Genomic DNA, 25,428 nt, shown 5'->3' on the forward strand with positions numbered 1-25,428 from the left:
GGACATTCTGATAGCAAAATGTTTGCAGACTACAAAAGTGATTACACTGATTAAACCTTCACATGCGTCACATTGTTACGGAACAGCTTCATGATGACAGATATCTCACAAACAAAACTAACAGGTTAGGCATTATTCTGTGTTCTCTCATTACTGAATCTAAACGCTTCAGAAACACACAGGTCAGGGGATGGCTAAAAGAAACACTGAGATCACTAACAGATGATGGGACTTATATAATTCAGGGAACAGAATAGCCTTGACTTTCTATCAACAACTGTGGATTAATCAGAGACTGTTTGAATAACTGAGACTAAAATCAATGGCACTCACATAATCACTGAGCAGAAAAGACATAATTAAACAGAAACTGGCAGACTCAACAAGTCTGGAAAGACTGGAAAACAACGAGTCCTCGCTTATCATTTGTCAAAAATACACACATTTTACAGGACTTTTACATTATTCAACTTAGTGAAATTAGGATGTTATGTGCATATGAGATTAAGAATACACAAAATGTTAAGATTAAGACACCAAACAACTCCTAAATGTACTAGTTTTCAAGCAAACGTTCAACAGACCAGACGTTACCGATCATATCTAAAACAGCTGATGTTCCTAACAGAGCTGTATGCTAATCATCACAACCATGTAAACATACCCTACAGGGCGCTAAAATATTGACACGAATTAGAAGACATGCTTTGAAGAAAATAACAAGCATGAAATCAAATGATCGTGTTGACATGAAGGTTTGTGGAAGAATGGAAAGACTGAAGTGAAAGCAGTTGGAATGACAGTTAGCATAACAGCTAACACCTCTGGATAAATCACTGACCGCTTGACAGACACAAACAGACGTACAAAGGCCTTAAGAGTCACATCCCCGGACAGTCTACCTCAGAGATCTCTCTTTTGTCGATTCCTGTTTGGAAGAACCGCGTCTGTGTGTTGTTAATCCCGCTGACAGTGTCTGATCTGAACCTGAACGAAGTGACGGGTCCTGAATGATGGTGATGACAACTCTCGCTCGGCTCTGAAGCGGAAGTCAACACAACTGGACGGATCCTGTTTCCTGCGCGTGATTTCTTCATCTATTTATATATAGATATAGTAAAAAAAAAGGATGAAAAAAAATCTCATCAACATCTATTTCAACAAAAAAGATTACAAATAATCTCCACCGTCATTTAAATCATCATCTAAGCCATGAAACAAGAAACATAACTCCAAACAAATAAATGCAGCAGCCTTGGTGAGCATAAGAGATTGTTTATCAAACAAAATAAGTTTTTTTTTTATACATGTACGCCTGCGTAAAATATAAATTATTGTGTACGGTTTGGCTTAACATCACAGTTATTTTCAGAAGATTACTTTAGACTTATAGAGTCAAGTTTAGGTTGAATTTTGTATTGATCAGATTCCATTGATCGAACAAACACTGAAAAAAACAATAACAACCAAGGACTGGAGAAGATTCATGGAACATTTGGAGCAATAAATTCAGATCATCCTGTCACATGAAAAAAAAAAATGCTGAGTGATGTAGCTCTTCAGAGGAGAAATGGTTTTGTGAGCAGACCAGGAATGTGTCCCGCGAGCTACAGGAGGCATGATCTGTAAAACAGGCAACCTTGAGAAATGTTTCGCATGGGGATAGAAAGGTGCTTCGCAAAGTGAAAAGATTAGGTGGAGAGTGTCCAGTGTCCCCCCAAAAGGCCCTTGCCAAAGGTCACACTTTTAATACTTAATTCCCTTGTAAGGATTCTCTTATAGACATAAAAGTGAAGTTCTTCAGCATGTGTCTTGGGCAAAAATATGGCATGCCTTCCTTGCTCCCTAGGTCGCGAATAAGTGTATCATGCATGAATTCAGGCACTGGAAAGGACAGTAAGCAAGGACCCTGGCTCACTACACTTTGTCTGTATTCGAAATCACATACATCCCTACTATATATTGTAGGCAAAAAAACAGTAGGCTATGTGACAAAATAATGTCCGAATTCACAGCTCTCATAGCAGGCAAAAAGTTCCTGGATCTACTTCTTCCAGCGAGATTCTGAAGTGTGCATATGATGGATGATTTACTATCCCACAAGGCCACGGGAGAGTATTTATGAATGGCAGTGAAGTGACCCAACTGATGCTGGTAGGTCACATGATAATGACAACATGGCGAATGTAGTAGCTGTGCCAGATTATATTCATACTACAACACATTCACACAGAACGTACATTTTTAGCGGTTGTGAACTATTTACTTATTTAAAATAAGGACCTACTCAAGAGAGTATGGATTTTAGACACAGTTAACGTTATTTATGTTTCACTCTTCAGAACCTCTGGTTTTCACGGTGCATTGTGGGACTTTTTAGGGAGCAAACGTTTCAATTGGACTGGAAGGATTTTACGATTGAGACAGCCCTGAAAATTGTCGACTCCCTGAACCAATGCCTGACTAGTGACTAGGGAGCTGATTGATACGCACACCTGGTAGCTGGAGTGTGTAACGTTCTGTATACACTGACTCCCTAAAACTCTTGTCAATTGTTTCATTTTCAGAATCCTGTGAGACATTGAAGGAAATGGAAAACTGATGAGAAATATCATTATATAAACAGTGAGAAAGCCAAGTCTGATTTTGAATATTCCACTAAGTCACTTGGCTCAAGTTTTGCTATTTGAATTGAAAAAGCAATATCTTTGACAAAAGAAAGAGCATTTGGAACTGTACCGTAGTCAGCCGTTTCTTAACCCTCTACGTTTAAAAAGACTCCACTGACTCCCATTTCTATGACTTATGAACTTCGGGTTAATTTAAGGTACCCGTGAGACACGTTAGGTTGTTTTTCAGGTGGGTTATAAAGCTGTACTCCTTATACTTTCCATTTGTCCAGTTTAACCTTCAACATCTCTTCATACAATGGAGGGAATACGAACATGCTTACAACCATATCAGCAATTCACAGAACATTAGACCAAGGAAATATATTCTGAAATTTATGAGGGTACAAATTTATGACCTATGTCACTAAAAGGAAATATTTATCTGCCTGTTGATCCTAATGTTTATACACGCAGTCAGAGTCCTGGGTTTGGTGCATGTTGAAAATGGCTAAAATAAACTTTGCCGTCGTTCTGATGAGGCAAGCAGACGTCCTGAAAACTAGGAGAGGAAGAGCAGGAGCGATTTAGTCACAGAGGCCTCTAGATGGACAATTGAACATTTCATTAAGGCAGTGTATGGAAAGGTGGCAGGCTGGCTGATGGGATGGTGATCAGCGGGAATCCTGACTTAGTTACAGGATTATAAACGACAAGGGCGAGTGTGTAAGGCTCAAGGATTTGAGAGAGATGAGTCCCACATGCACTTGAGCACTTCTTTCTGTCCATACCATAAATAAATATTTAATTACTTGAAATAAACATTAACTGAAATAAGATAAAATCAGTGTTGGGTGTAACTAATTACTAAGTAATTAGTTACTGTAATTTAATTACTTTTCCCTTGAAAAAGTAAAGTAAGGGATTACTCTTCATTTATCTGTAATTTAATTACAGTTACTTCTGATGTAATTGAGGTAAATACTGCGTATGGATCAATCCGATCTCACAGCGATTCGTATGCATTTTATGAGGTGTCTAAATCGTACGACCGCACTCGTATAAATTCGTATGAATTAGTCGTCTTGTAAAATATGTATGAAAAAAGTGAGAAATGTCATGAGATCTGACATAAAACAATAGTGGGTTCAACATCAAAATGTATTGTCTGATGTTAAAAAGTATGTTTTTATTATGTAACCTTCACCTTGGTCAGTTTAAGGATAATTCATGCAATTTATAGTATTTATTTGAAAGAATTAAAACAGATTCATGTCTATCCTTAAATTATTCAGCTGGTTGAGATTGATATGGGATTTTGAAAGTAATTAGTAATTAAAAGTAATTAAATACTTTTTATAGAGAGTAATTAGTACAGTAATCTAATTACACTGTTGAAGAGGTAATTAGTAACTAGTAATTAATTACTTTTTTAGAGTAACTTACCCAACACTGGATAAAATATAGTTAGGGTTTGGGTTACGACGACAAGTCAAACCACGAACATCGTGCAGAGTGAGCTGCACTGTATGAAGTGAACATACAACGACGTTCGTGGTTCGACTTGTCGTGACTGTTTTCCAAGATGGCTCCTGTCTGTATACACGAAGTGAACTGTATTTAAATATCTTCTTATTAAACGGTCTGTACACTTACAAAGTTCTCAATGCTTCGTTTTGCATGTGTGGACCCTCATTATGTTACTGTGTTAGTGTGGGGCTATTTTGAGCCTTGTTAGTGGAATTAACTTTACTTAGTAAATGCCCCCATTATAGCATTATACGCTAAACAGTTTTTAGAGATAAAACTCTTTACATTCGATTATCATGAAAACAAATCTCAGAGAACGATTGACTAGGTACCAATGTTTTATTAGACTAAAGGTTCATTTTGCGCTGGATTTCTCCTTTAAGATCCTCCTTTAGCTGTACACAATCCACCATGTTAAGCAGCTGGTGGAAACACAAGAATATCTCAGCTACATAATAAACAATCTAATTATTCTGTTGCTGGCTGTTTCAATGAACACAGAACGCGTTTTTTTTTTCTAATCCACTGCCCTACTTTCCTTTGCTTTTCTTTGTTAACGCGCTAGACGGACGTGTTTGACTGTTGCGCAATGCGGACGCGTCCCATTGGTCAATAGCCTCGAATCTGTCTAGCATGTGTTAAGATAGTAAATAATATAAGCACATTCTTTGGAAACAACCCGTATTGTTTCCCCTGTTTTGTTGTTGTCGGAGTATCTAAAACAGGGTTTCCAGGTTTGCGTAACAAAAACAGCAAAATTGCTATTCAAGCTACTCAATCACTGTTAAAACTAGCTATATAGCCCAGTAAAAACTGCGTTCCAGGGGGTAAAAAATCGCTTTAACCTGCGGACTAAAAAAAAAACAATTCACGCAACACAACAGAGTGAAGTAGCCCACAGCCCTCTTCTGGAAAGGGGGGCGGGGAGCAGCAGCTCATTTGGCATTTAAAGATACACACACGAAAAACTGTATTTGCTTCCACACAGAACCTAAAATCTTTGTCCAAGATGGCAATTTTCATGACATGACGCCCTGAGGGTGAGAAGGTCAAAATGTGCCCTGCTTTCTTTCTCTCCCTTTGCAGTTTCCTCTGCTACGGTGCAGCTGATAAATCTTAAACTGACCTTGACTGCAGAACAGACCTCAATCAAACATGAAACGTCCATGTCTCCGGAAACCTTATTCATTGCTGAGTTGCTGCATGTGATGGAGCTGGAAGCATTCCTCTTTACCGGTAATGTGTTTACCTACCGCCATGAACACTTCAAACACCATGACACAGGTCACACCTGCAATGTGTCCTGAAGTTTAAAGTTCACCAGAGGTCAGATCTACTTCCGAATGCATGAAGTCCACACAGGATGGCGTTTTACTCAGTATTATGTGTTCAAGACCATAAGTGCACATGGATGTGTTTATATTTAGTATTTAAAATATATATTTATACTTTAGTGCTCTTTACACTTAGTATTCATCATGACACATCTTATTCAGGTTGGAAACATACATAGGGTGATTAAACGTAAAATGCTTCTACTTTGCTTTTTATTTTATTACAATACTTTTGCTTACATATTTTGTAATGAACATATTTTTTTTTACTAAATTCAGTACTTTTACATTGAAGGTAGGCTACACTCTGGACCTTTTGGCCCTCTAGCGGTTAAAAAACAAGACTGCATGCATGCTGCGAAAGAACATCGTTGTGGTTGTGCTTTGGCTCTGCGTGACTGCGGATGAATATGGTTTGAACCTGTGTCATCTGAGCATGTAAGTACAATATTTTATGTTGTTGTTTTGACGAACTGAAAACCGAATTTTTAAATTAATGACATTTACAACGTGTATGATGATTGTTCTGTCTGATATAGTCAAACATTGCAATTTAAGTTATATGCCTAACTGGTATTCGGCCCAAATTGAGCATGGTAGGCTAGTTCTAATTACTGTCACTGTCATCAACCAGTGGGCAACATAATTTCAAGACTCACACACTAAGGATTTAGTAATATATATTTTTGAGAAGTTTCAGAAGTTGCAAAGTTCTTCCCTATTGTGATGCATATCTGAATGAAACAGCTTTTGAATATGAATGTAGGTGGGGAGTCACAGGATTTATTTTGTCCATGACTCCATTTTGAATTGATTGGGTGGTTTTTGGTTTGCATGGCTGTGATCTCATGTTAGTGACAGGTTGCCCCAGCCTCGGGCAAGTAAAGACATTAATTGGAGAAGCGAAGAGAAGAGAGTCCCTGCAAGAGGGACGGGAAGTTTTGTTTAAAGATTATGGTACATGAATTTGAAAAAATGCATGTGTTTTCACTTAGACGGTACCCCACTGAATAAGGCAAAAATATACGAAAAACAGAGGTTTCCTAGGATGTTCTGTCAGATGTTAACACTTGCACAAGCCTCTCTTTTTTATTTATTTAACATCCTTCAAACAGACCTAAACAATGTTTGCAAAACCCTTGGATCACATGCTGCTTTCTAGTCAACAAGGCCCTAAACAGGAACTGTGCATACAATTATTCCACCAGATCTGTAGGATGCTACTACGCCACAACGAAATCCTGCTGAAGATGAGCACCAGGTGTTTGTGGAGACCTCCTGATGGGTCACTGCGATATTCTGCTGTTGATTATGACCTTTTAAACTGGATTCCTGAACTTTATAGGACAACCTGCTGTGCGGTTTATGGCCTCATTCACCCGCATGATTTGTGATAACTTTCTCAGGAGTGAAGTTACAAGTCCAGTAGAAGATATGGGACTCTTTAGTCTCTTTGAGTGAATGGAGAGTTATATTTATTTATTTATATGTATATACAATACCGTTCAGGATGAGTTTTTAAAATAAATTAATACTTTTATTCAGCAAGGATGCATTGATTGAATTGATCAAAATTAACAGCAAAGACCTCCGTAATGTTTCTAAAAATGTATATTGCATATAAACGCTGTTCTTTGTTTCAATAGGAAACATTACTGTTTTTACTGTGTTTGATCAAAAACATGAAGTCTTGGTAAGGATAAGAAACGTCTTTCAAAAACATTGGTAGTATATATGGTAGAATATATATATATATATATATATATACAAACATCCTTGATCATCTCCGAACAAGTTCTGGGATTAGAGGGTAAGCAAACAAACAGTTCTCGTAATCAAAGTGTTGCACTGTAAAAAAATAAAATAAAAATATATATATATATATATATATTTTCAAGATTTGTTATCGCAACATTTTTCTTTTGTCAAATCAACTTAAATCATTTATTTAGTTGATACAACTTATTTTGAGTTTCTGATGATTAAATTAATCTCCTTCATTGTCTTAACTTTTTCCAGTTCAATCAACTTAAAATTTTAAGGCAACCAGGTTACTTACTTTTTAAAGTTAAACCAACAATATTTTTTTTTACAGTGTGGATGCAGAAGAAATGGGCAGGAATAAAGATCAGAGGTTCTTTGACCAGGGCTGAATTGTTATGGCAAGGTGTAGGACAAGGCGAGTATCTCTAAACGTCAAAGCTTGCGGCTTGTGGTTGGTGAGATTTTGCCCAGCAGTGGTCGTCTGGTCCGATGATGAGTCCCATTTTCTTTGGGGAAGTAACCAGGATAAGCTGTGGGACTGACAATGTTGGGCAATGTTCGTCTGGGGAACCCTGGGTCTGGCCATACATGTGGACGCAAATCTGACATGTGCCACCTATCTAAACATTGTTGAGGACCAGGTACACCTTCATAAGAATGATGTTCCCTGGTGGAAGGGGCCTGTTTCAGCAGGATAAAGCACTTTGCCACACTGCACACATTGTTCCGGAATGGTTTGCAGAACATGATGAAGAGTTCAAGGTGTTGACTTGGCCTCCAACCTCCCCAGATCTCAGTCAAATTGAGAGTCTGTGGGATGTGCTGGACCAACAAGTTCAATCCATAGCGGCTTTACCTCACAACGTAAATGACTTAAAAAGGATCTGCTAATGTGTTGGTGACAGATGCCAAAGGACACCTTTAGGGGTTTCGTAGAGTCCATGCCTTGGTGGGTCGGTGCTGTCTGTCGGTGTGTGTCAATGTTACTTGCTATAACAAGTTTGTGGAACAAAATTGCAGTACATAATTGTTTTTAGGTATTTAGAAACTTTATTATGCAGATCGCCAGACAGCCCATAGTTTGGTTGTCTGACAATGTTTACAGGATGTTTCTTCACCTTAAACACTTGTTTTCCCCGCTAGACAGACATCCGACAACATGTTTACACATTGTGAACTCGAAAGGCATCAGACAAAAGCTTTTCCACACGATTAAGAGGTGAGGAATGTTGTTGTGTATAATTGAGGGTCATCATGGTACCTGTTGCTCGACGTCTTTGTGTGTTTTCCATGGATGCCACTCCTTGATATTTATGGGCACACTCCCATTAGCCCAGCAGGATCTGGGACGGGGACGCGGCCCGTGTTTTGATGTGGTTTGGACATAGACAGTTTGAATACCGGAGATGTTTTCCTTAGCCATTTGTCTCAGTGCTCTGTCGCATTCTCTCAGCAGTTGTTTGCATCGCAATCATCCCGTGCAACCGTGAGGAATTCAAACCTGAGGTGCTTTTAAAAATTCTTTCCCCCCACAAAGCTCCAAACTTAATCTGAGTGCATCCAGCAAGCAGGTCCATTGTGAAAGGCCTTTGAATAAGTAAAGATCTTTTCAGTTTGAAATGGAAGTCTAGCAGACGTATAATTATGATCCTGTATTAAATTTAAAATCTTTGCTTTATAGCCCCATAAACATTTTGTAGCTTAATGATTACATTTCTGTCTGGTGAATCTAACATTAGGCTTATATTACAGATGTTGAACCTATCAAAAAAATCAAGAGACCTAGAACTACTGCCATTTGGGAGAGGTTACACAGACCAAAAGCAATGTATTGCTCCTATTATTATATAAGCATTATTTATGGTATTGCTCATGCATAGCAGTGACTCTGATTTATGGCTGTGACTAAAAAGCACATTACACTCAAAAAAAAATGCTGGGTTGTTTCTGTAAACAAATTGTTGGGTTGAATGTGCTGGGTCAAAATGCTGGGTTGTTTGGGGCACTGTTAACACATTATTGGGTTGCTCTTGCTGGGTCAAATGATTTTTATGGGGGTAATTCACAAATAAACAGCTGGTTGGGTTATTTTGACCCAGCAACTGGTTTATTCTTTTCAGAACTTTCTGGATTCTTCACTTCTGACTCGAGGAGGACGTCACTCGGAGCGGGCAGTGTTTTATGGTAAGATAATGTTTACCTATATTTTTAACACGAATGATTTCACTGTTCAGCATACAGTCTTTGATATGGAAGTGTGAAGGGTATTTATTTATTCTGTAAAACTTTAGTAACACAGCTAGCCGGTTAGAATTTTTTTTTTTTTTTTGACAAAATGGCGTGTTAGGTCTAAACCAGCTATATCAGCAGCCTTAATGAAATATGCAGTTTAAATTGTATTTATGGACGTTTAGTAATTAAAATTGAGGAAAGTGTTTTGAATGAACCCGTACTTTACATCATGAATCCATTTATTGTATTATAGAGACAATATTATTTTACATTAGTAATATAACAAATATTTGTTAATAATTTTAATAAGGCAATGAGACAGGAAATAACCCAGCAAGATGGTCAATTTCACCCAATGGTTGGGTCAAGTGAATGACCCAACAATATGGGTTAAATGCCGAAACCCAGCACTTGGGTCAAACCAACCCAACACATTTTCTGTCCTATAGTGACCCAGCGGCGTGGTTAAGGTTGAGTTATTTTTTAACCCTACATTTTTTAGAGTATTTACAATTAAAAAATATTATATATATATATATATATATATATATATTCTATTGTAGTCTGTTAAAATGTAATTTATTCCTGTGATGGTAAAGCTGAATTTTTAGCATCACTATACCAATCTTCAGTGTCACATGATCCTAATATGATGATTTGATGCTCAAGAAACATTTCTGATTATTATCAATGTTGAAAATAGTCATATTTTTGTGGAAACCTTGACACATTTTTTTGCAATTTAATTTATTTGAAAAAATATTAATGACCTTGGACATTTGAGCAGTATTTTAATTTTTTTATGTTTATGAAATGAAATCTGGAATCAGTTATTGTGTATATGGGATAATAACTACATTATACCCCATATATATAATTAAACTAATAAGTTTCATTAATACGTAATTTAATAATTTAAATAACAATGCATTATGGGTGGTTTCCAGGGCCTTGTTATATGGAACCCATGAGTCATTATGGTATACCCCTCTCCTCAGCATACCACATTATTAATATTTGAAATGTAATATTTGCTGTTTGTGATTTAAACAAACCTCTCAATTAAGAGCATGATAGTGATGCTTGCCTTAGGAAACACCAAAAAAAAAAAAAAAGGAATATCGTGTATTTTTCCTTCTAAATGAAATAGGTTCTTGAACGTTCTCTAAGATAGGAACTCTTCTCGATACTGCTTTCTAAATCAAATGCGTCCATACGCACGTGTTACCAATAAAGGGTTCTTTGTCATGAGGGAAAGAGGGACAGGAAGAGAAAGTGAGCGAGCGAGTGAATGACAGAGAATGCAAGAAACAGCAGTGAAAACACTGCCTGCATGCCATTAATAATGAGAAACACAAACAGTGGATGATAAAACTGTAATACAGAGTAACATCCTCCCCCCTGCGCAGAGGGCAGATGAACAAACAGGAGGTGTCACAGGAACATCCGAAAGATTTATTACTCTGAATTCCCCACGTCTCTATCCGGAGACCTGCTCAGTCCTCACACACACAGGATAGTGCTTCATTATATTAGTGAAGACATCAAACAGACTTCCATTGACTTTATATCAACCCAAGCCCTACCATAAACCTACCAAACAAATGTGCCATAAACATATTCTTTTACTCCTTACTAGTCAGTTATCATAATATTTCACTATATAAGTGAGGACATTCGGCCCTCAAACGTATAGCCACACACACACACTTTTACAAAGCAATTCAAATGGGGACATACCATAAACATTTTTTACATAAAGCTAACTATAGTTACTATAGCTAATGGTAACTTAATTAAATCCATCTAGATTTAGATTTTAAATGAATATTAGAATGAAAGACTATGATATACTGTTATTTTTATTTATTATAAACGAAGCATTTATAAGACAAAGAGGATGGAGTACATATTAAATTGTTTAAGATCAGCACATTAGTGCATTAATTTGAGGCAGAGCCAAACTGAGCTGTGATTGGCCGATTCTGCTTGGAAAGAGAACAGAACTCAGTCCTGGCGTTTTGTGCGCTTGGTTTCCGGTGTGTCGTTTTGCTGGGAGAAGTGTTCGGACAAGGCTGCCAGGGCACGGTACCGATGGGAGATGCTATTCTTCACTTCTTTAGGGAGCTCAGCATAACTGCCCACACAAACACAGCACAGGGGAAAGAGAAAAACAAAAGAAAAAGCAGGATCAAATCAAAAAAGCTTCAATTTTTATCTCGCAGCATTCGATTTGAGATAGGCTCCCGTTAAATAAATTGGCAGGCTTGTGTTTCCTTATCACTAATTTAAGTTAATAGTTCATTCTTTAAAGATAAATACAGCAATTCTTTAGCAATGTGCATTCTTACACTATAATCACATGAACTCTAGGAAAAGTCTGTTATAAATAGGTGTACATTTTGTTAAATCAAAACACATTGGATTTAATTTGACCGATACTGCCACTTAGTGGTGAACCTGAGAAACACGATTTAAAAATCTAATTCTCACGTTTTTTCATAACCGTCAGGCTGGAAACAAGGATCCCAGCCAAAATCCCTCGGACCCCTGGGCTCAACAATACGGCCCTGAAAAAAATATTATTAGAAATGTCTGAGGGAAGAATCAAAAACCTGCAGGCTATTGGGTTAACACAGCATAACACCATTTCCACAAAAAAATATTAAACGGCACAACAGTGATAAGAATAGGAAAAGCTTGCATATCAGAATTATTTATGAAGGATCATGTGACACCGAAGACTGGGCTCATTCAATTCAGCTTTGCGTCACAGTAAATAATATTTCATAATGTTACAGTTTTACTATATTTTGATCAAATAAATGGAGCCTTAGTGAACATTGAATGGTAAAGTACATTAAAAATCTGTTTTGCATATATACAGCACATCTCATCTGTCAATAGATTTATTTTATTTTTTGATAGTGATATTGGAGACATAAATAATGGAGAAAGAGAGAAGGAAATAAGATGAGATCATTAAACCTGTAAATCATGGGCACCAAACCTCAATGTAAAAAGCACTATATCTGATGGGACAGTAAATAAACATGCTCACCTCGGTTATTCCTCTGAACAGCTGAACTGGCTCCTCTTTTCCAGCACAGAAAGCAAATGTACACAGAGCCCAGGCTGATTTATCTTCAAAACCCGCCAGCAATTTATACAATCCTGCAAACATATTAATGAAAACAGCTTAATAATTCAGATCAATTCAGTAGACGTAGGCCAAACCTTTGTCAAAGTGCCTTGCCTTCAGGCTTCAGTTTATCCAAGAACCATTTTCTGTCAAGAGAAGAAAAATATTTACTGTATACCATGCATATAATTTTATATTTACAGCGTATAAAAGGAACTAGAGTGAGACTCACATGTAAGGTCCTGGTAGTCCTCCTAGCGCCCTGAAGCATAGACAGGTGTCCTCCACGAGCACTGGCCCATCCACCTTCAGAGGAAACACACAAGATCATGTGTGAGCTAAGGCATCAACCCAGTGAAAGCCAGTGAAAAAGTGTGTAATTTACACACCTGCCTGACTGCTTCTTGACACTTCTGTATAGAAATCTCATCTGGTTCCCCCTGATATTCAGGCACTGTAAGCCACAATCACATTACAAATACAGCAACAGCATGCTTGAGAAGTCAACAAAACAGTATGACAGCCAAATACTTACAGTCAATCTTCTTAGAAGTCAGTTTGTAGGGAAATTTGTCACCGAGGATCTGAACTACCTGTTTGAACAGGAAACTATTAGATTCAATTAGTAAAATAAATAGAATTGCAAAAACATATACTGTTTGACGCAGTTTTAACCAATACAAACCTCTGCTGAGTCATATTTTGATTTAGGCTGAAATTCCAGTGTTTTTATTTTTAATAGTCTACATAATGTTAACTTTTATTTTTTTTCACCGTTTATTTCTAGAAAATATCAAGATGATTTTAATCTGAATTTAGTTTTAATTTGCATTTTTGTGAATATTCCTTCAGGAAAATTCACAAAAATGCAAATTAAAAACTAAATTCAGATTAAAACCATCTTGATATTTTCTAGAAATAAACGGTAAAAAAAAATAAAAGTTAACATAAAGTTATGATTTGTTGTATTGTACTACTGACCATGATCCTAACCACTGAACACAAATAAAAATGTACTTAACATTTCAGGCCGTGTTTTGTAGCTCAAATGTGTGCAGTTGACACTTGAATCTAAAAATAAAAATCTTATAAAATATACAATCCACTAACTAACTAACTTAGTCGTTTATTTAGCTAGCAGGACTGGACATGGGATATTTATGAAGCTGCCATAACATATTACACGTGAGGAGAGACTATTCATGCTCTACATGACGCTTATTCACATTCTGTTTTACGTTGTATTTTTTTAATGGATAATTTATGGTTGGTTCATTATTATGAAACACGCCATACTCTCACCTCTTCCAATTTTTTCGCGTTCCCGGTAACGAATACCACAGCTCTGCCGGTAGGTACTGCCATGCTTCAGCCTGTTTCGGCCCCGCAACAACGCACTTTAGGAACGGACATGCCATAAACCAATCGTATTCATCGATCTACAACTTCCACCAATCAGTGAACGCATATACCACACTCTAGACACACCCCCTCACACATTGACCAATCGCTGTTTATTATATATCGTCCTTCTGTAAAATCACTCCGGGTGGAAAGTGCAAAACATGTGGGAGAGCGTCGTCACATGTTAACGACTGCAGCATAGAAATCATATCTTCTGTAGTATTGACCCTTTTAATGTTTTGGTAAAGTTTTATCTGCCTCCAAAAAGTTATAATTCATCAGTTAAATCTAAATAAAGCTTCACCGAGAGGGGGTTTGAGGATCAGATCCATAAGCATGAGCTTATTGCCTCGCACCGCTGAGGAGTTCAGCTCAGCCGACTACTGGGAGCGCTTTTTCCGTAAAAGAGGAGAAAAGGCTTTCGAGTGGTACGGAGACTACAACTCGCTCTGCGGTGTACTACACAAATACATTAAACCCCGTGATAAGGTAACTGTGATTTTTATAATGCAAGACTTTAATGAGGGCCAGTAAGAGATAAAAAAAAAAAATCATGCTTTATTCATTAAGGTGTAATGTGATCAAAAGTGTAAAGACATAGTATTGCAAAATATTAAATATCTATTACTTTCTGTTTAAAATAAACGCTGTTCTTTTGAACTTTCTGTTCATAAAAGAATCCTTAAAAAATGTATCATTAGTTTCCACTTCCACAAACGTATAAAGTAATTTTTTATCAACTGTTTTCAACATTTATAATAATAATTACATTTTAAAAAATAATAAAAGTAGAAAACAGTTATTTTAAATTGTAATAGCACAAAAACATTAGAACAAACTACTTTTTTGGTAAGTCTAACAGTAATTTTCAGGTAGAGAAAATTAATAATCAAATTATAACTAGCACCACATGGTCTTCACTGTAGGCTATATAAATTATCCTTGTTTAGAGTTATTCAGCAGCAAGTGACTTTTGTTTGATTAAAATTAAAACACAGACAGAATTAGGTCTAATAGGCTGCTGTCCCTTTAAGAGCTGCGCGGATCCATTATACTGTTACACGTCACGTGTTTTATTTCTCAACTGTTTTTGTTCACTCAAGAAATAACAGTCTATGTTTATTTGAACACTAGTCGAGACAGGTATTTTTTATGTGAATATGTCTGTCCAAGCGCAAGAAAAGCGTCTTTATGAGCGCCTGCTTCAGAAGTGTGCCTCTTTCGAGTCTTGTTGCGCTTGAATATTTAAATTGGCTTTATGCCCAGCTAAACTACTTCCTGAACTTCAGCCAGCTCCTTGTTTCCTGTCTGCCATTATTGGCCAAATTGATTAATCCAGGTGTGTCTGATTATTGTTGCCATGACTACTGAGGTCAGGCACACCTGGATTAATCAATTTGGCCAATAATGGCAGACAGGAAACAAGGAGCTGGCTGAAGTTCAGGAAGTAGTGCAGCTGGGCATAAAGCCAATTGGCATTCGGCGTACCCTGCTTTGTATGATGAACAGGCCAAAATTTAAGTCAGTTAAATTTCACTTTCAATGATCTGACTCTAAAGGACGATTCTCTACTTCTTTCAAACTTTTGAGGTAGAGAAAAGCTAGAGAGTATTTCAATATTTTTGGTAAATAATAACAAAACTATTTTTAAGCAACCAATAATTCTGTAGGAACCTATATATATAGTTTGTACAAGTGTTATGTAAACGTATAAGTAGAATTGTAACTGTTGGCCTGCAGGTGTTGGTGGTCGGCTGTGGTAACTCTGAGCTGAGTGAACAGCTCTATGATGTTGGATACCATCAGCTAACCAACATTGACATCAGCGAGACGGTGGTGTCTCACATGAACCAGCGGAACGCAGAGCGCCGTCCTGACCTGACCTTCCAGCAGGTGGATGCCACCCAGACAGGCTTTGAGAGCGGGAGCTTTCAGGCAGCCCTAGATAAGGGCACGCTCGATGCCATGGCTTCAGAAGAGGACGGTGCTCTTGCAGGCAGGATGCTTGCAGAAGTTGTCAGAGTTTTGAGTGTTGGGGGCCGGTACGTTTGCGTAACATTAGCCCAGGAACATGTCATAAAGCTGGCCGTGGAACATTTCGCTCAGGGCTGGGCTGTACGAATTCACTGCCTATGTGGACAGCAGAATGAAGTCTCCGACACCTCCTTCGCCCTCCCTGTTTTCATTCTGGTCTGCACCAAATTCCGCCAACCGCCTCCGTTTGCAGTCCTTGAGCTCTGTCAGGGGGAGGATGGCGCTCCGGTTAGACTCGCATCAGTACCGGAACTGTTGTCTGCTGTGAAGGAGAGGCAGGCCTACAATCTAATGCTTCATAAGCTCAGAGGTGGAACAGATGCCAACAGCACACAGTCCCTCACACTGTGCCACGCATCCACCGGCAAGCCTCGATACACTCTGACGGTACAGGACAGCCTGCCTTCTGCCAAGCTGCCACGGAGTAACCACTTTGCCATCTTTATTGGTGAGCTTTTGGTTCTTTTGCCTCTTTATTGTTATTATCATTGTCATAGGCTAAGGGGCCAGTGACAAGGGGCAGTGTTAAAAACCTACTTTTTAGATATAGCATGGGGGTCAGTCTAAAGTAGCTTGGCTTTTATGTGTGAAAGAGACATAGCTAGTATTTTTTATTTTATTTTTTATATTACACTGTTTGTCTGTATGTAGCTGTATGTTACTGTTAATAATTGTTTTATACTGTTTTAGTTTTTCCTGTATGTGAAGCACCTTGGGCAACGTCTGTTGTGTTGTTATGTGTGCTATATAAAAAAAAAAAAAAAAAAAGGGGCCATTGACATAAGGTTTACAACTGATAACAAATTCATATAGGTTAAAACTGCCAACGCATTCTCATCCCAAGACATCATATAGCTACTGACGCTTTTGCAGAAGCGTAGACATCCAACGCACATGGCACCCTTTAGGGTCAATATAACATGTGCAGAGTATGGGTAGGTTTAGGTCTGGGGTAGGGTTAGGGTTAGACCACTAGGAGGCGCCTTCTGGCCCATATATAACTGCGTCTCATATTGACGCTAAAGGGTGCCATGTGCGTTGGATGTTTACGCTTTCAGATATATGACGCCTTGGGATGAGAACGGGCTGGCACATCAAAAGTAATTATCTTTTTGGGGATTTTTTTTTTTACTTATTACTTAAATATACATTTTTAAATAATGCATTTTAAGAAGTTTAACTGAGAATCATGTGACGAGACTAGTTAAAATGTCATGTGGACGGAATAACGTTAAAGGGATAGTTCACTTTGAAATTAATTTTTGGTATGTTTTAGCTTACATCAAGGGCATCCAAGATGTAGGTGTCTTTGTTTCCACAGTATTTTCAATTTTGAAATTTTTAGGTCAAACCGTTGTTGTCTGTCAGTCATATAATGGAGGTATATGGTCACCACCTAAAAGAGCATCCACAGAGAAGTCCAAATTAAACATGATTTAATGAGTCGTAAATGTAAGTACACACTGATGGCCTAAGACACGAAACGAGCGGTTTGTGTGAAAAAACAAACAGTATTTATATTGTTTTTACCTCTTGTAACCACAGCCACGTCCAAGTGATCTGAGGGCGAGGGCGCTTCTTAGCCTTAAGCGTTTGCCAATTAAACAACAGCTTTTATAAAAAATAATAATTAATCAAACTTTTTTTTTATTTTAGTTCCTCAGGGCCGTGAGTCTGATTGGTTATATGGCTCAGCTGAAGGTCGGACTCAGCTAGCGTCCAGTGCAAAATTCAGACGCCTGGTCATTGTGGCAATGCATCGAGATCAAGAGTATGAGGACATGCAGGCGGTCCAATCAGAGCTCTCTCCAATGGTGATGGAACTCGCTCCTCCTGGAATGCCAGCCAATCAGCAGGTGCGCGAGAATATCATGCAGCTGCATTGCTCTTTATCTTGTCTTCATTTCTCACTCATGCACTCTCTCTGTCACATTTGCTGTGGTATAGGTGCCGTTCCTGTCTGTGGGAGGAGATCTGGGGTGGAGGGAGGTCGTTGGACGAGGGCTCAGTGCTTTGACGGGAGAGTACTCTGTGGAGGATGTGAGAGGAGAGGATGGTCATCTCTATCGCCGGCTGATCTTCATGAATAATTCCCAGCTGGTGCAGTCAGAGAGCAGACTCCAGTCTAAAGCCACAGGTGCAGTTACAGAATACCTGGATGCTAAAAACAGCTGTTTGAATTCTGCAATGTTAACAGATAAGACTGAAGACTTATGTCAGGGTTTTGTTTCTTTCTCCAGCTTCTTCTACTCATAAAAAGAAGAACAAGAGAAAAGCCAAAGCATCTGTTTCTGAAGCCCCTGCTTTAATGGAAGCTAAAGATCGCAGTGTGGACAGGGGTTTTCTTTGCTGTACACACCATGAAGTCATGGTGGCAGGTTTTGCCATGCTAGGAATGGATGCAATCAATAATAAAGGTAAGTGTACCAACATTAAGAAGCTTAGAAATAGTTTGAAGCATTTAGATTTGGAAAGGGTTGTATCGTTATGCTTTTAATTTAAAGTGTGTTCTTTATTTGATGTTAAAATCATTAATTATATTCTGGCTAAATAGACACACTACCTTTCAAAAGTTTGAAAGAAATGTCAACAAACCTGCATTTATTTGATCCAAAATACTGTAAAAACCGTTATATTGTGAAATATTATTACAAAATAACTCTTTTCTATTTGAATCTATTTTAAAATGTAAAGCTGCATTTTTAGTATCATTACTCAGTGTCACATGATCCTTCAGAAATCATTCTAATATGCTGATTTCTGATTATTATTAATTATAATATCAATATTAAAAAAATAATCATGATTTTTATTATTAAAGACATGTTCTATTGAAAAGACACTGTGCACTAGGGCTGCAACTAACGATTATTTTGATAATTGAATAATCTGTCTATTATTATTCAGCTTTTGTTTTTAAGGAAAAAATATTTTTAATCCATTATTCTTAACCCTCAAACCGTATATACTTTATAGCCCTTAATCCTATAATTGTGGACATATGTAGGCACAGAGGACTCATGTGTGATCGTAATTTTTATTTATTATAAATGTTATATCACTGTCTTCGATAAAGTTTTTTCTATCCATTTATGGTGTTTTTTTTTTATTTTGGGGATATTTTTAGAAAGTATTTACTTCAAAACGTACAATATTTTATATGTAAATTATTATATATATATGTGTCGAGAAAAGCGCTATATAAATGTAATGAATTATTATTATTATTATTATATATATATATATATTAACTACATTAAAATATCATTCCAATAAGTTCTTAGAGCTAAAACCTAAAGATGAAGTGACTTTGCTGTCACCTGGTGTCTTATTTTGGCTTATTTTAGAATGCTCTAAATTATAGTTTTTCCCATTCATTTCTATGGGTGCCCATTTTGACCCAAATACAAGATTAAGGTGTTTTTTTTCACCCACTTAACATTGTAGAATTGAGTCAAAAATTGTGTGTTCAGGAGGTAAACTTAGGAAAAGTAGGCAAGTCTTGTACCGCTCAGATCAAGGGAAGCATTTTTAAAAAATAAATCAAAACTATTTTGCCCACATTTGTCCAGAATACGGTTTTAGGGTTAACAATGTTGTACTCAAAACAATGTGTCATATAAAGCCTCATTAAACATAAACCCCCACCCCACATTACATAAAAATGATAGCTCTGTGTAATTTATACATGATACATTTCCCAAAAAGATAATAAATACAAAAAAAAAAAACATCATAAAGAAAATCTGAAATCATTAGAAAAATACACAGGAGCACTTCACACTAATTTGCATAATACCACCTGCAATGTATTGGGAGAATTCGAGTACCATAATTAATTATCACAGTATTCATATGCACATATTCCACCACACTTCTCACGTTAGTTAGAAACCCGAAAAAAAAGTGTATTTTAGTGTTGCACTATTAATGCTTTATTGCAAATGTTCACTGATAATTTTACCCTTCCCTAAATTTTGCTTCTAGCCTGAACCCAGAATTTACAGAATGGCACAGCATGTTAGATTACTACATTACAAAAATGAGAGCCAATGCCAATTTGCTTTAAATTGAATGTAAGATAACTTTGGTAATTGATAACTAGTAGATTTCGTTCTGTTCCCCACACAAAGCTATTGTATGAGGTCTGAAAACTGCAATGACGAGCATTAATCATATGGACCACTTTTATGGTGATGAATGTCACTCTCCCTTAACGATATGCATAATTCACAAAAAAGTCTGTTCTGATTAGTCGGTCACATGTTCTCCAACAGATCAACCAGTTTCCGTGTTACTGGTGGGACTAGGTGGCGGGGGTCTGCCCCAGTTTCTTCATGACTTTGTGCGTTGTGCACGGGTGGAAGTGGTTGAACTGGACCCAGCAGTGCTGGAAGTGGCTCAGACCTGGTTTGGGTTTCAGAACGACGAGAGGCTGAAAGTTATACTTGGAGACGGACTAGAGCACATCAGAACACTGGAGAGCCAGGGTGAGAGATCATCTAGACTCGTAGTTCTAATTCTAAACCTTTCTGATTTTAAGGCTACCTGTTGTCCACAACAATATTCGATGGCCTATTGGTCATCTATTTTATAGAGAAGGCATGGATTTGGGTTTTAGCTGCTTTGCTCAAGACAGACAACCGGTTCCTTCTAAAGTATATAAAAATGTTCTGCACTCTTTATAGGGGGACATTCTTTTGATGTCATCATGTTTGACGTTGACAGCAAAGACACGACCCTGGGCATGAGCTGCCCTCCACCTGCCTTTGTAGAAACATCACTTCTGAAGAACGTTTACAGCTTATTAACCCCTCGAGGTAACCACTAAAAGAAGTTTTGAAATTCTGATTTTGAGATCGTTAGTAAAATATACATTTGTGCTGTAATTAGTGGTTGTTTTCCATGATCAATCTTACTTTTTCTCATCCCAAAGGACTATTTATGTTGAACCTTGTGTGTCGAGACTCGGCTCTCAGGAAGTCAGTTCTTGAACGTGTTCAAGCCGTGTTCCCACGTGTGTTTTCTCGTGGAATCGAGGGTGAAGTCAACGAGGTGCTACTATGTTGCAAAAGTCCAGGAGAGGAACACAAACCTCACAGCGTTCCACAAACATTACTGCAGTCAGCAAAAGACCTGCAGAAGACACTACGTGCAAACACCCAGACTGCACCATGTGTGCCTCAAATAGACATTACTGCAATGCTGAATGACCTGAAAGTCGTCTAAAGGTGTGGAGAGATAAAATAAATGGCTCATTTCACTTATGAGCTGCATTTTCAAGGAATTATTCCAGTCCCAGTCTCGTGTTGGCATTTAGTCTGGTCAATATTGCATCCTATTTTGGAAAACAACAAAACGTCTACTTATAAAGGAAGAGATCATCTGATTGACCGTTAAAGTCACCATGACATTTTTTTATGGAATATTCCGGCATTTATTATAAATGATTTATTCGCACACATCAAGATCATTTTGTGAAAGATGTTACCCTCCTCTTCCAGCGCTTTTAAAGAAAACACCAAAGTAACATTTCAAAAGTTCAAAAGTATTTGAATGGGTTAAAACTATACTAACAATTATCACTGATGATCTGTATGCTATCTAAATGCAAATGCTAACATCAAAAGGCTTCATTAACCCAAATTATCAATACAACATGCAAATCTTTTGTCTTACTTGTGTGTCTTACTTTATAGGACAAATAATGGCAATATAGGGACTATACTTTATATTCAGATTATAATACGACTCCCCTATAAAAAGAGAGTACATTTTATCTTGCTTTGGTTTCATGTTCAAACAAAGAAAAATTGTAATGGTCCTTAAACAGAAATAATAAAATAATCATAAATTCTTTGACATTAAATGTTTGTTTCCTGAGATATGCCTTATAATAACATTAACTATGTTCATATAATGTAATATTTGTAATATTCATTTTACAATATTTGTAATATATTCATTTTTAATATTGTAGTATTTGTAATGTAATAAATTTTTTACTGGTTGACAAAAATATAAATTAAATGTACTGCTATAAAGAGAAATTCGCTAGTGTTTTTACAGAATCAAACTATCTGGCAACCCTATAATAGCTGTGCAGTGTTATTTTTACTGGATGAGTCTACTGTTCTGACATGAGGGTGGATGCACCCTCCAGTGGCATTCACTGCCCTATCAAGGGGTGAAAGGCCATACAAATATATATATTAGCTACTACCTAGATTTGCACAAATGTCCTAGTTTCTATTATATTCAGCTCTATATACCACTTTACATGTATTGAAATTCTGGTGCACCATATCCTCGTTTCTGATAATATTATACAATAATAATAGTATATGTTTACGCTAATCAAATATATGAGTGATCGATAGAAGTAACCACGTGTTTATATGTTTTTGTTATTTTTTAGTTTTAGCTTTCACTGAATAGACAGAGTTTTGCTTTATATATATATATATATATATTATGAATACTTACAGATTTTACATGTATTCTTTCGGGTGTGTCGTTTTTAGATTGTGAAAGCATTAAGTGAAAGCATTAAGCAAAAGGGGCACGCCACTGCTGGAACGTAACTGCCATTTTCCTTATAACTGAATTCTGATTTTTTTTTAAATTGTTTCTCATACATTAATAACAAGCGCTAATAAGTAAAAAGTGCATTCTGTTGAGGAGCACCAAATCTGTATTTATATCCCCCCTAGAGGAGTGGCGTTTGCGCGAGTACGCGCAAGCGCGCTGAACAAAAAACGGACAGTTGGCTGTCAGGTTTCGACCACAAGTTGAGTTCAGGACAAATTAAAACGGAGATTTTTGCGATGATTAAAAAGTTGAGTTTTAGTGAAGATAGTTTATTTGGTTTCTTTATATATCACCTTCTAGTTTCTTTCGGTTCGTCGTGTATAGAAAGGGGTGTGTGTTTTTAAGTTCAGTCTCTGCTCAGTGTCTTGCACACGAGCGCCGTTACTCTGAACTGCACAGTCTGCGTGCGAGGACGGCCAACGCTCGGATAAACCAACAGGTAATTACAACAGTTAACTGATTTTATGTTCATCACATACACTTTGTGAAAACAAAACAAAACTTTATATTGTAAAGTAACGCAGTAGGAATGTGATAGTGGTTTTGTATGTCACTAATAATTGATTAAGATTAACGTACTAACGTTATGGCTGGATAAAAAAACTGACCTTATTTAAATTTGGCAAGTTGTTTCAAACTCTCTATTTTTATTTATTATTTTTTTTAATATATATGTCATATATAACAAAGGTTTGCTGAGCCCAGTGATTCAAGCGCTGCATCCTCGCGGCTTCGTAACCATGGGCAACCGGGGGATGGAGGATCTCATCCCGCTGGTGAACCGCCTGCAGGACGCCTTCAGTGCCATCGGACAGAGCTGCAACCTGGACCTGCCGCAGATCGCGGTGGTCGGGGGGCAGAGCGCGGGCAAAAGCTCTGTCCTGGAAAATTTCGTGGGCAGGTATGACACCATTATAACTGGGCACTGTCTATAGCTGTGTATTATAATTAATAGCTCAGTTCAACATTCCAGTGAACAATGTAGGGTTTCAATAACAGACTGATATCAATATGGTAGGAGTGAGGGTGACTGAAGTATGATATATAAATGTCAAAATCCTAACAAAAGAAAGGGATACAAATATTACATGGTCATGTGGCTGATGGCGATAATCTCAGAATTGACTGATTGGCAAGTGGTGTTGAATCGAGTCACTTTTCGGCAGAGGCACTGAAGTGTATAGCTGAAGCAGGTGCAGATGGTCACGCTCTCATCTGTAGTCGGGAGCAGTCACTGCCTCTTCCTCCATCTGTCTAATGGCCTGCCAAGCGAAAGTCCCTGAGCCATGCAGAATCTGAAGATTTACTTCATTTTCTCTGGACTATACAGACCATGAGAACAAGTTGGCAATCTGATATTAGAGAATTTAAAAACATATTTAAATTAGATAGAAATACTTATTTACTTATAGTCTGATAATTAAAGGCGGTCATTTTGAACGGTTTAACATGTTTTTTATTGATCTCTTGAGATAAAACAACTTGATGTAGTTTCTTCTGCAACCCTCTGAACTTTAAACGTGTGATCATATTAAAACCGAAAATTAAGTTAAATGTGTTAAATAACACACACACACACACACTATTTTTCAAAAGTATGGGGCCATGTTTCTTTTCATTTGTTCCTTCTATTTATCAAACATTAATGAATCCTTAAACAAATTTATCATAATCTCCACAAATATCTTAATTAGCACAACTTTTTTAGCATTGATAATAATAATGAATGTTTCTTAAGCACCAAATCAGAATAATTTCTGAAGGATGATGTGACTCCGAAGACTGGAGTTATGCTGAAAATTCAGCTTTGCCATTACATTAATAAATTAGATATAAAAAGATATTTACAATAGAAAACAGTATTCTATGTATGTATGTAATGTAATAACCTGTTACTGTTTTTACTTTAGTTTTGAGCATAAGAGCTACCTTCAAAACAACAACAAAAAAATCTTTCTGACCCCAAAATTTTAAACTATTATAAAACGGTTTTAAGAGTCTCTATAAAGCATACAGTTTCAAGTATTTAATCATTTTTTTTATTTTCCTTGCACAAGAGAACCTCACAGGATCTTCTCTTTGCACGCTGGTTTCCGCATGGAAAGACTGGGCCTGTCCAACAGGAAGCTGTGATTGTTAGTGAAAGCTATTGTTTGCTCATTGCATATCAGTTTGGTGAGCTGAAGTGAATAGAGCCTAAGATAAGTATGTCTGACTGAGAACATGATTCATTGCTTATCTGAGACGGAGGCACTCAAACATTCTGACCAAAATCCCAGTCAGTTTGTGAGGAATCATGCTTTCAGGCAGTTCGTGGAAACCCAGTTTACTCTGTTTTGATAAACAGGCTGTTATTTTTTAATGACACTTGAATTCTGTATAGCAAATGTTATGTTGTTTAGAACACGTTGACCCACTTCACAATACGAAATCACAAACTCTATGTCAAAATTCATAGATCCCTGAAAGTGTAAAATCACACTAAGATGTTACATGTCCCTTTTTTCAAAAAGACTTGGAATACGTAAAAGTAAAAAATGAAAGTTGTACTAAATGAGGATGAAGATGACTACACACTTGATGATGCATTATATAGGGCAGCTATAAACTCTTAAATTTGCTTATAATGTACATTGCACATAACCTCATTTCTTAAAGAGTCTGAAAACGTCTAGGTTACGACTGTAACCTCTGTTCCCTGAGAACAGAATCCCGCACAATAATAGAGATGCTTTGATGTTTCTTCTCCCGTCCCGCAGGAAAAAAACACGTATTTGTATTGCTATTA

The 25,428-nt window shown here is 37.2% G+C and overlaps 4 protein-coding genes across 12 annotated transcripts in view; 2 read left to right on the forward strand and 2 right to left on the reverse strand.

Annotated features, from left to right (window-relative positions):
• Positions 1–1,059, reverse strand: part of vamp4 (vesicle-associated membrane protein 4) — a 15,226-nt gene extending 14,167 nt beyond the window's left edge. Inside the window, exon 1 of one of the 2 annotated variants that reach the window (XM_039692497.2) lies at positions 903–1,059. The gene's annotated coding sequence lies outside the window, so the exon portion shown is untranslated. Of the gene's footprint in view, positions 1–867 lie in introns of both variants that reach the window. The other variant, XM_039692494.2, reaches the window with a different exon arrangement.
• The window catches only part of mettl13 (methyltransferase 13, eEF1A lysine and N-terminal methyltransferase), a 24,156-nt gene extending 2,057 nt beyond the window's left edge, over positions 1–22,099 (forward strand). Inside the window, exons 2-11 of one of the 3 annotated variants that reach the window (XM_039692489.2) lie at positions 5,226–5,375; positions 5,769–5,911; positions 9,358–9,421; positions 15,756–16,497; positions 17,706–17,905; positions 17,997–18,186; positions 18,290–18,466; positions 20,327–20,539; positions 20,738–20,869; positions 20,986–22,099. In XM_039692489.2, the coding sequence (XP_039548423.2) occupies positions 9,419–9,421; positions 15,756–16,497; positions 17,706–17,905; positions 17,997–18,186; positions 18,290–18,466; positions 20,327–20,539; positions 20,738–20,869; positions 20,986–21,278 (1,950 nt within the window). In that variant the 5' untranslated portion in view covers positions 5,226–5,375; positions 5,769–5,911; positions 9,358–9,418 and the 3' untranslated portion in view covers positions 21,279–22,099. Of the gene's footprint in view, positions 1–5,225; positions 5,376–5,768; positions 5,912–9,357; positions 9,422–14,180; positions 14,505–15,755; positions 16,498–17,705; positions 17,906–17,996; positions 18,187–18,289; positions 18,467–20,326; positions 20,540–20,737; positions 20,870–20,985 lie in introns of those variants that run through there. The other 2 variants (XM_039692490.2, XM_039692491.2) reach the window with 2 other exon arrangements.
• Positions 11,311–14,061, reverse strand: itpa (inosine triphosphatase (nucleoside triphosphate pyrophosphatase)). Its single transcript, XM_039692492.2, has 8 exons — positions 13,914–14,061; positions 13,147–13,204; positions 13,001–13,065; positions 12,844–12,917; positions 12,726–12,757; positions 12,531–12,643; positions 11,963–12,039; positions 11,311–11,606 (listed from the first exon to the last, which is right to left on the reverse strand). Exons 1-8 carry the CDS (start codon positions 13,974–13,976, stop codon positions 11,477–11,479), a joined length of 612 nt encoding a protein of 203 aa, XP_039548426.1. The 5' UTR covers positions 13,977–14,061; the 3' UTR covers positions 11,311–11,476.
• Positions 22,100–22,782: 683 nt separating the features above from the next.
• Positions 22,783–25,428, forward strand: part of dnm3a (dynamin 3a) — a 50,430-nt gene continuing 47,784 nt past the window's right edge. For 4 of the 6 annotated variants that reach the window (XM_089118501.1, XM_039693083.2, XM_089118502.1 and 1 more), the window contains exons 1-2: positions 22,784–23,079; positions 23,331–23,541. In XM_089118501.1, the coding sequence (XP_088974627.1) occupies positions 23,381–23,541 (161 nt within the window). In that variant the 5' untranslated portion in view covers positions 22,784–23,079; positions 23,331–23,380. Of the gene's footprint in view, positions 23,080–23,330; positions 23,542–25,428 lie in introns of all 6 variants that reach the window. The other 2 variants (XM_039693086.2, XM_039693087.2) reach the window with 1 other exon arrangement.

This window comes from Pimephales promelas, chromosome 13 (assembly GCF_988280905.1).
Source record: "Pimephales promelas chromosome 13, fPimPro1.hap1.1, whole genome shotgun sequence".
In the NCBI taxonomy this organism is placed as follows: Eukaryota; Metazoa; Chordata; class Actinopteri; order Cypriniformes; family Leuciscidae; genus Pimephales; species Pimephales promelas.

What these genes read in the sequence shown, in the direction of transcription:
- itpa (XM_039692492.2), bottom strand. Translation starts at nt 13,976, where the DNA reads ATGGCAGTACCTACCGGCAGAGCTGTGGTATTCGTTACCGGGAACGCG. An exon ending in ACGCGAAAAAATTGGAAGAG is followed by an intron (nt 13,205 to 13,913) that starts GTGAGAGTATGG and finishes CTGTTCAAACAG; the next exon opens with GTAGTTCAGATCCTCGGTGA. An exon ending in CCTGACGGTTATGAAAAAAC is followed by an intron (nt 11,607 to 11,962) that starts GTGAGAATTAGA and finishes TTGTGTGGGCAG; the next exon opens with TTATGCTGAGCTCCCTAAAG.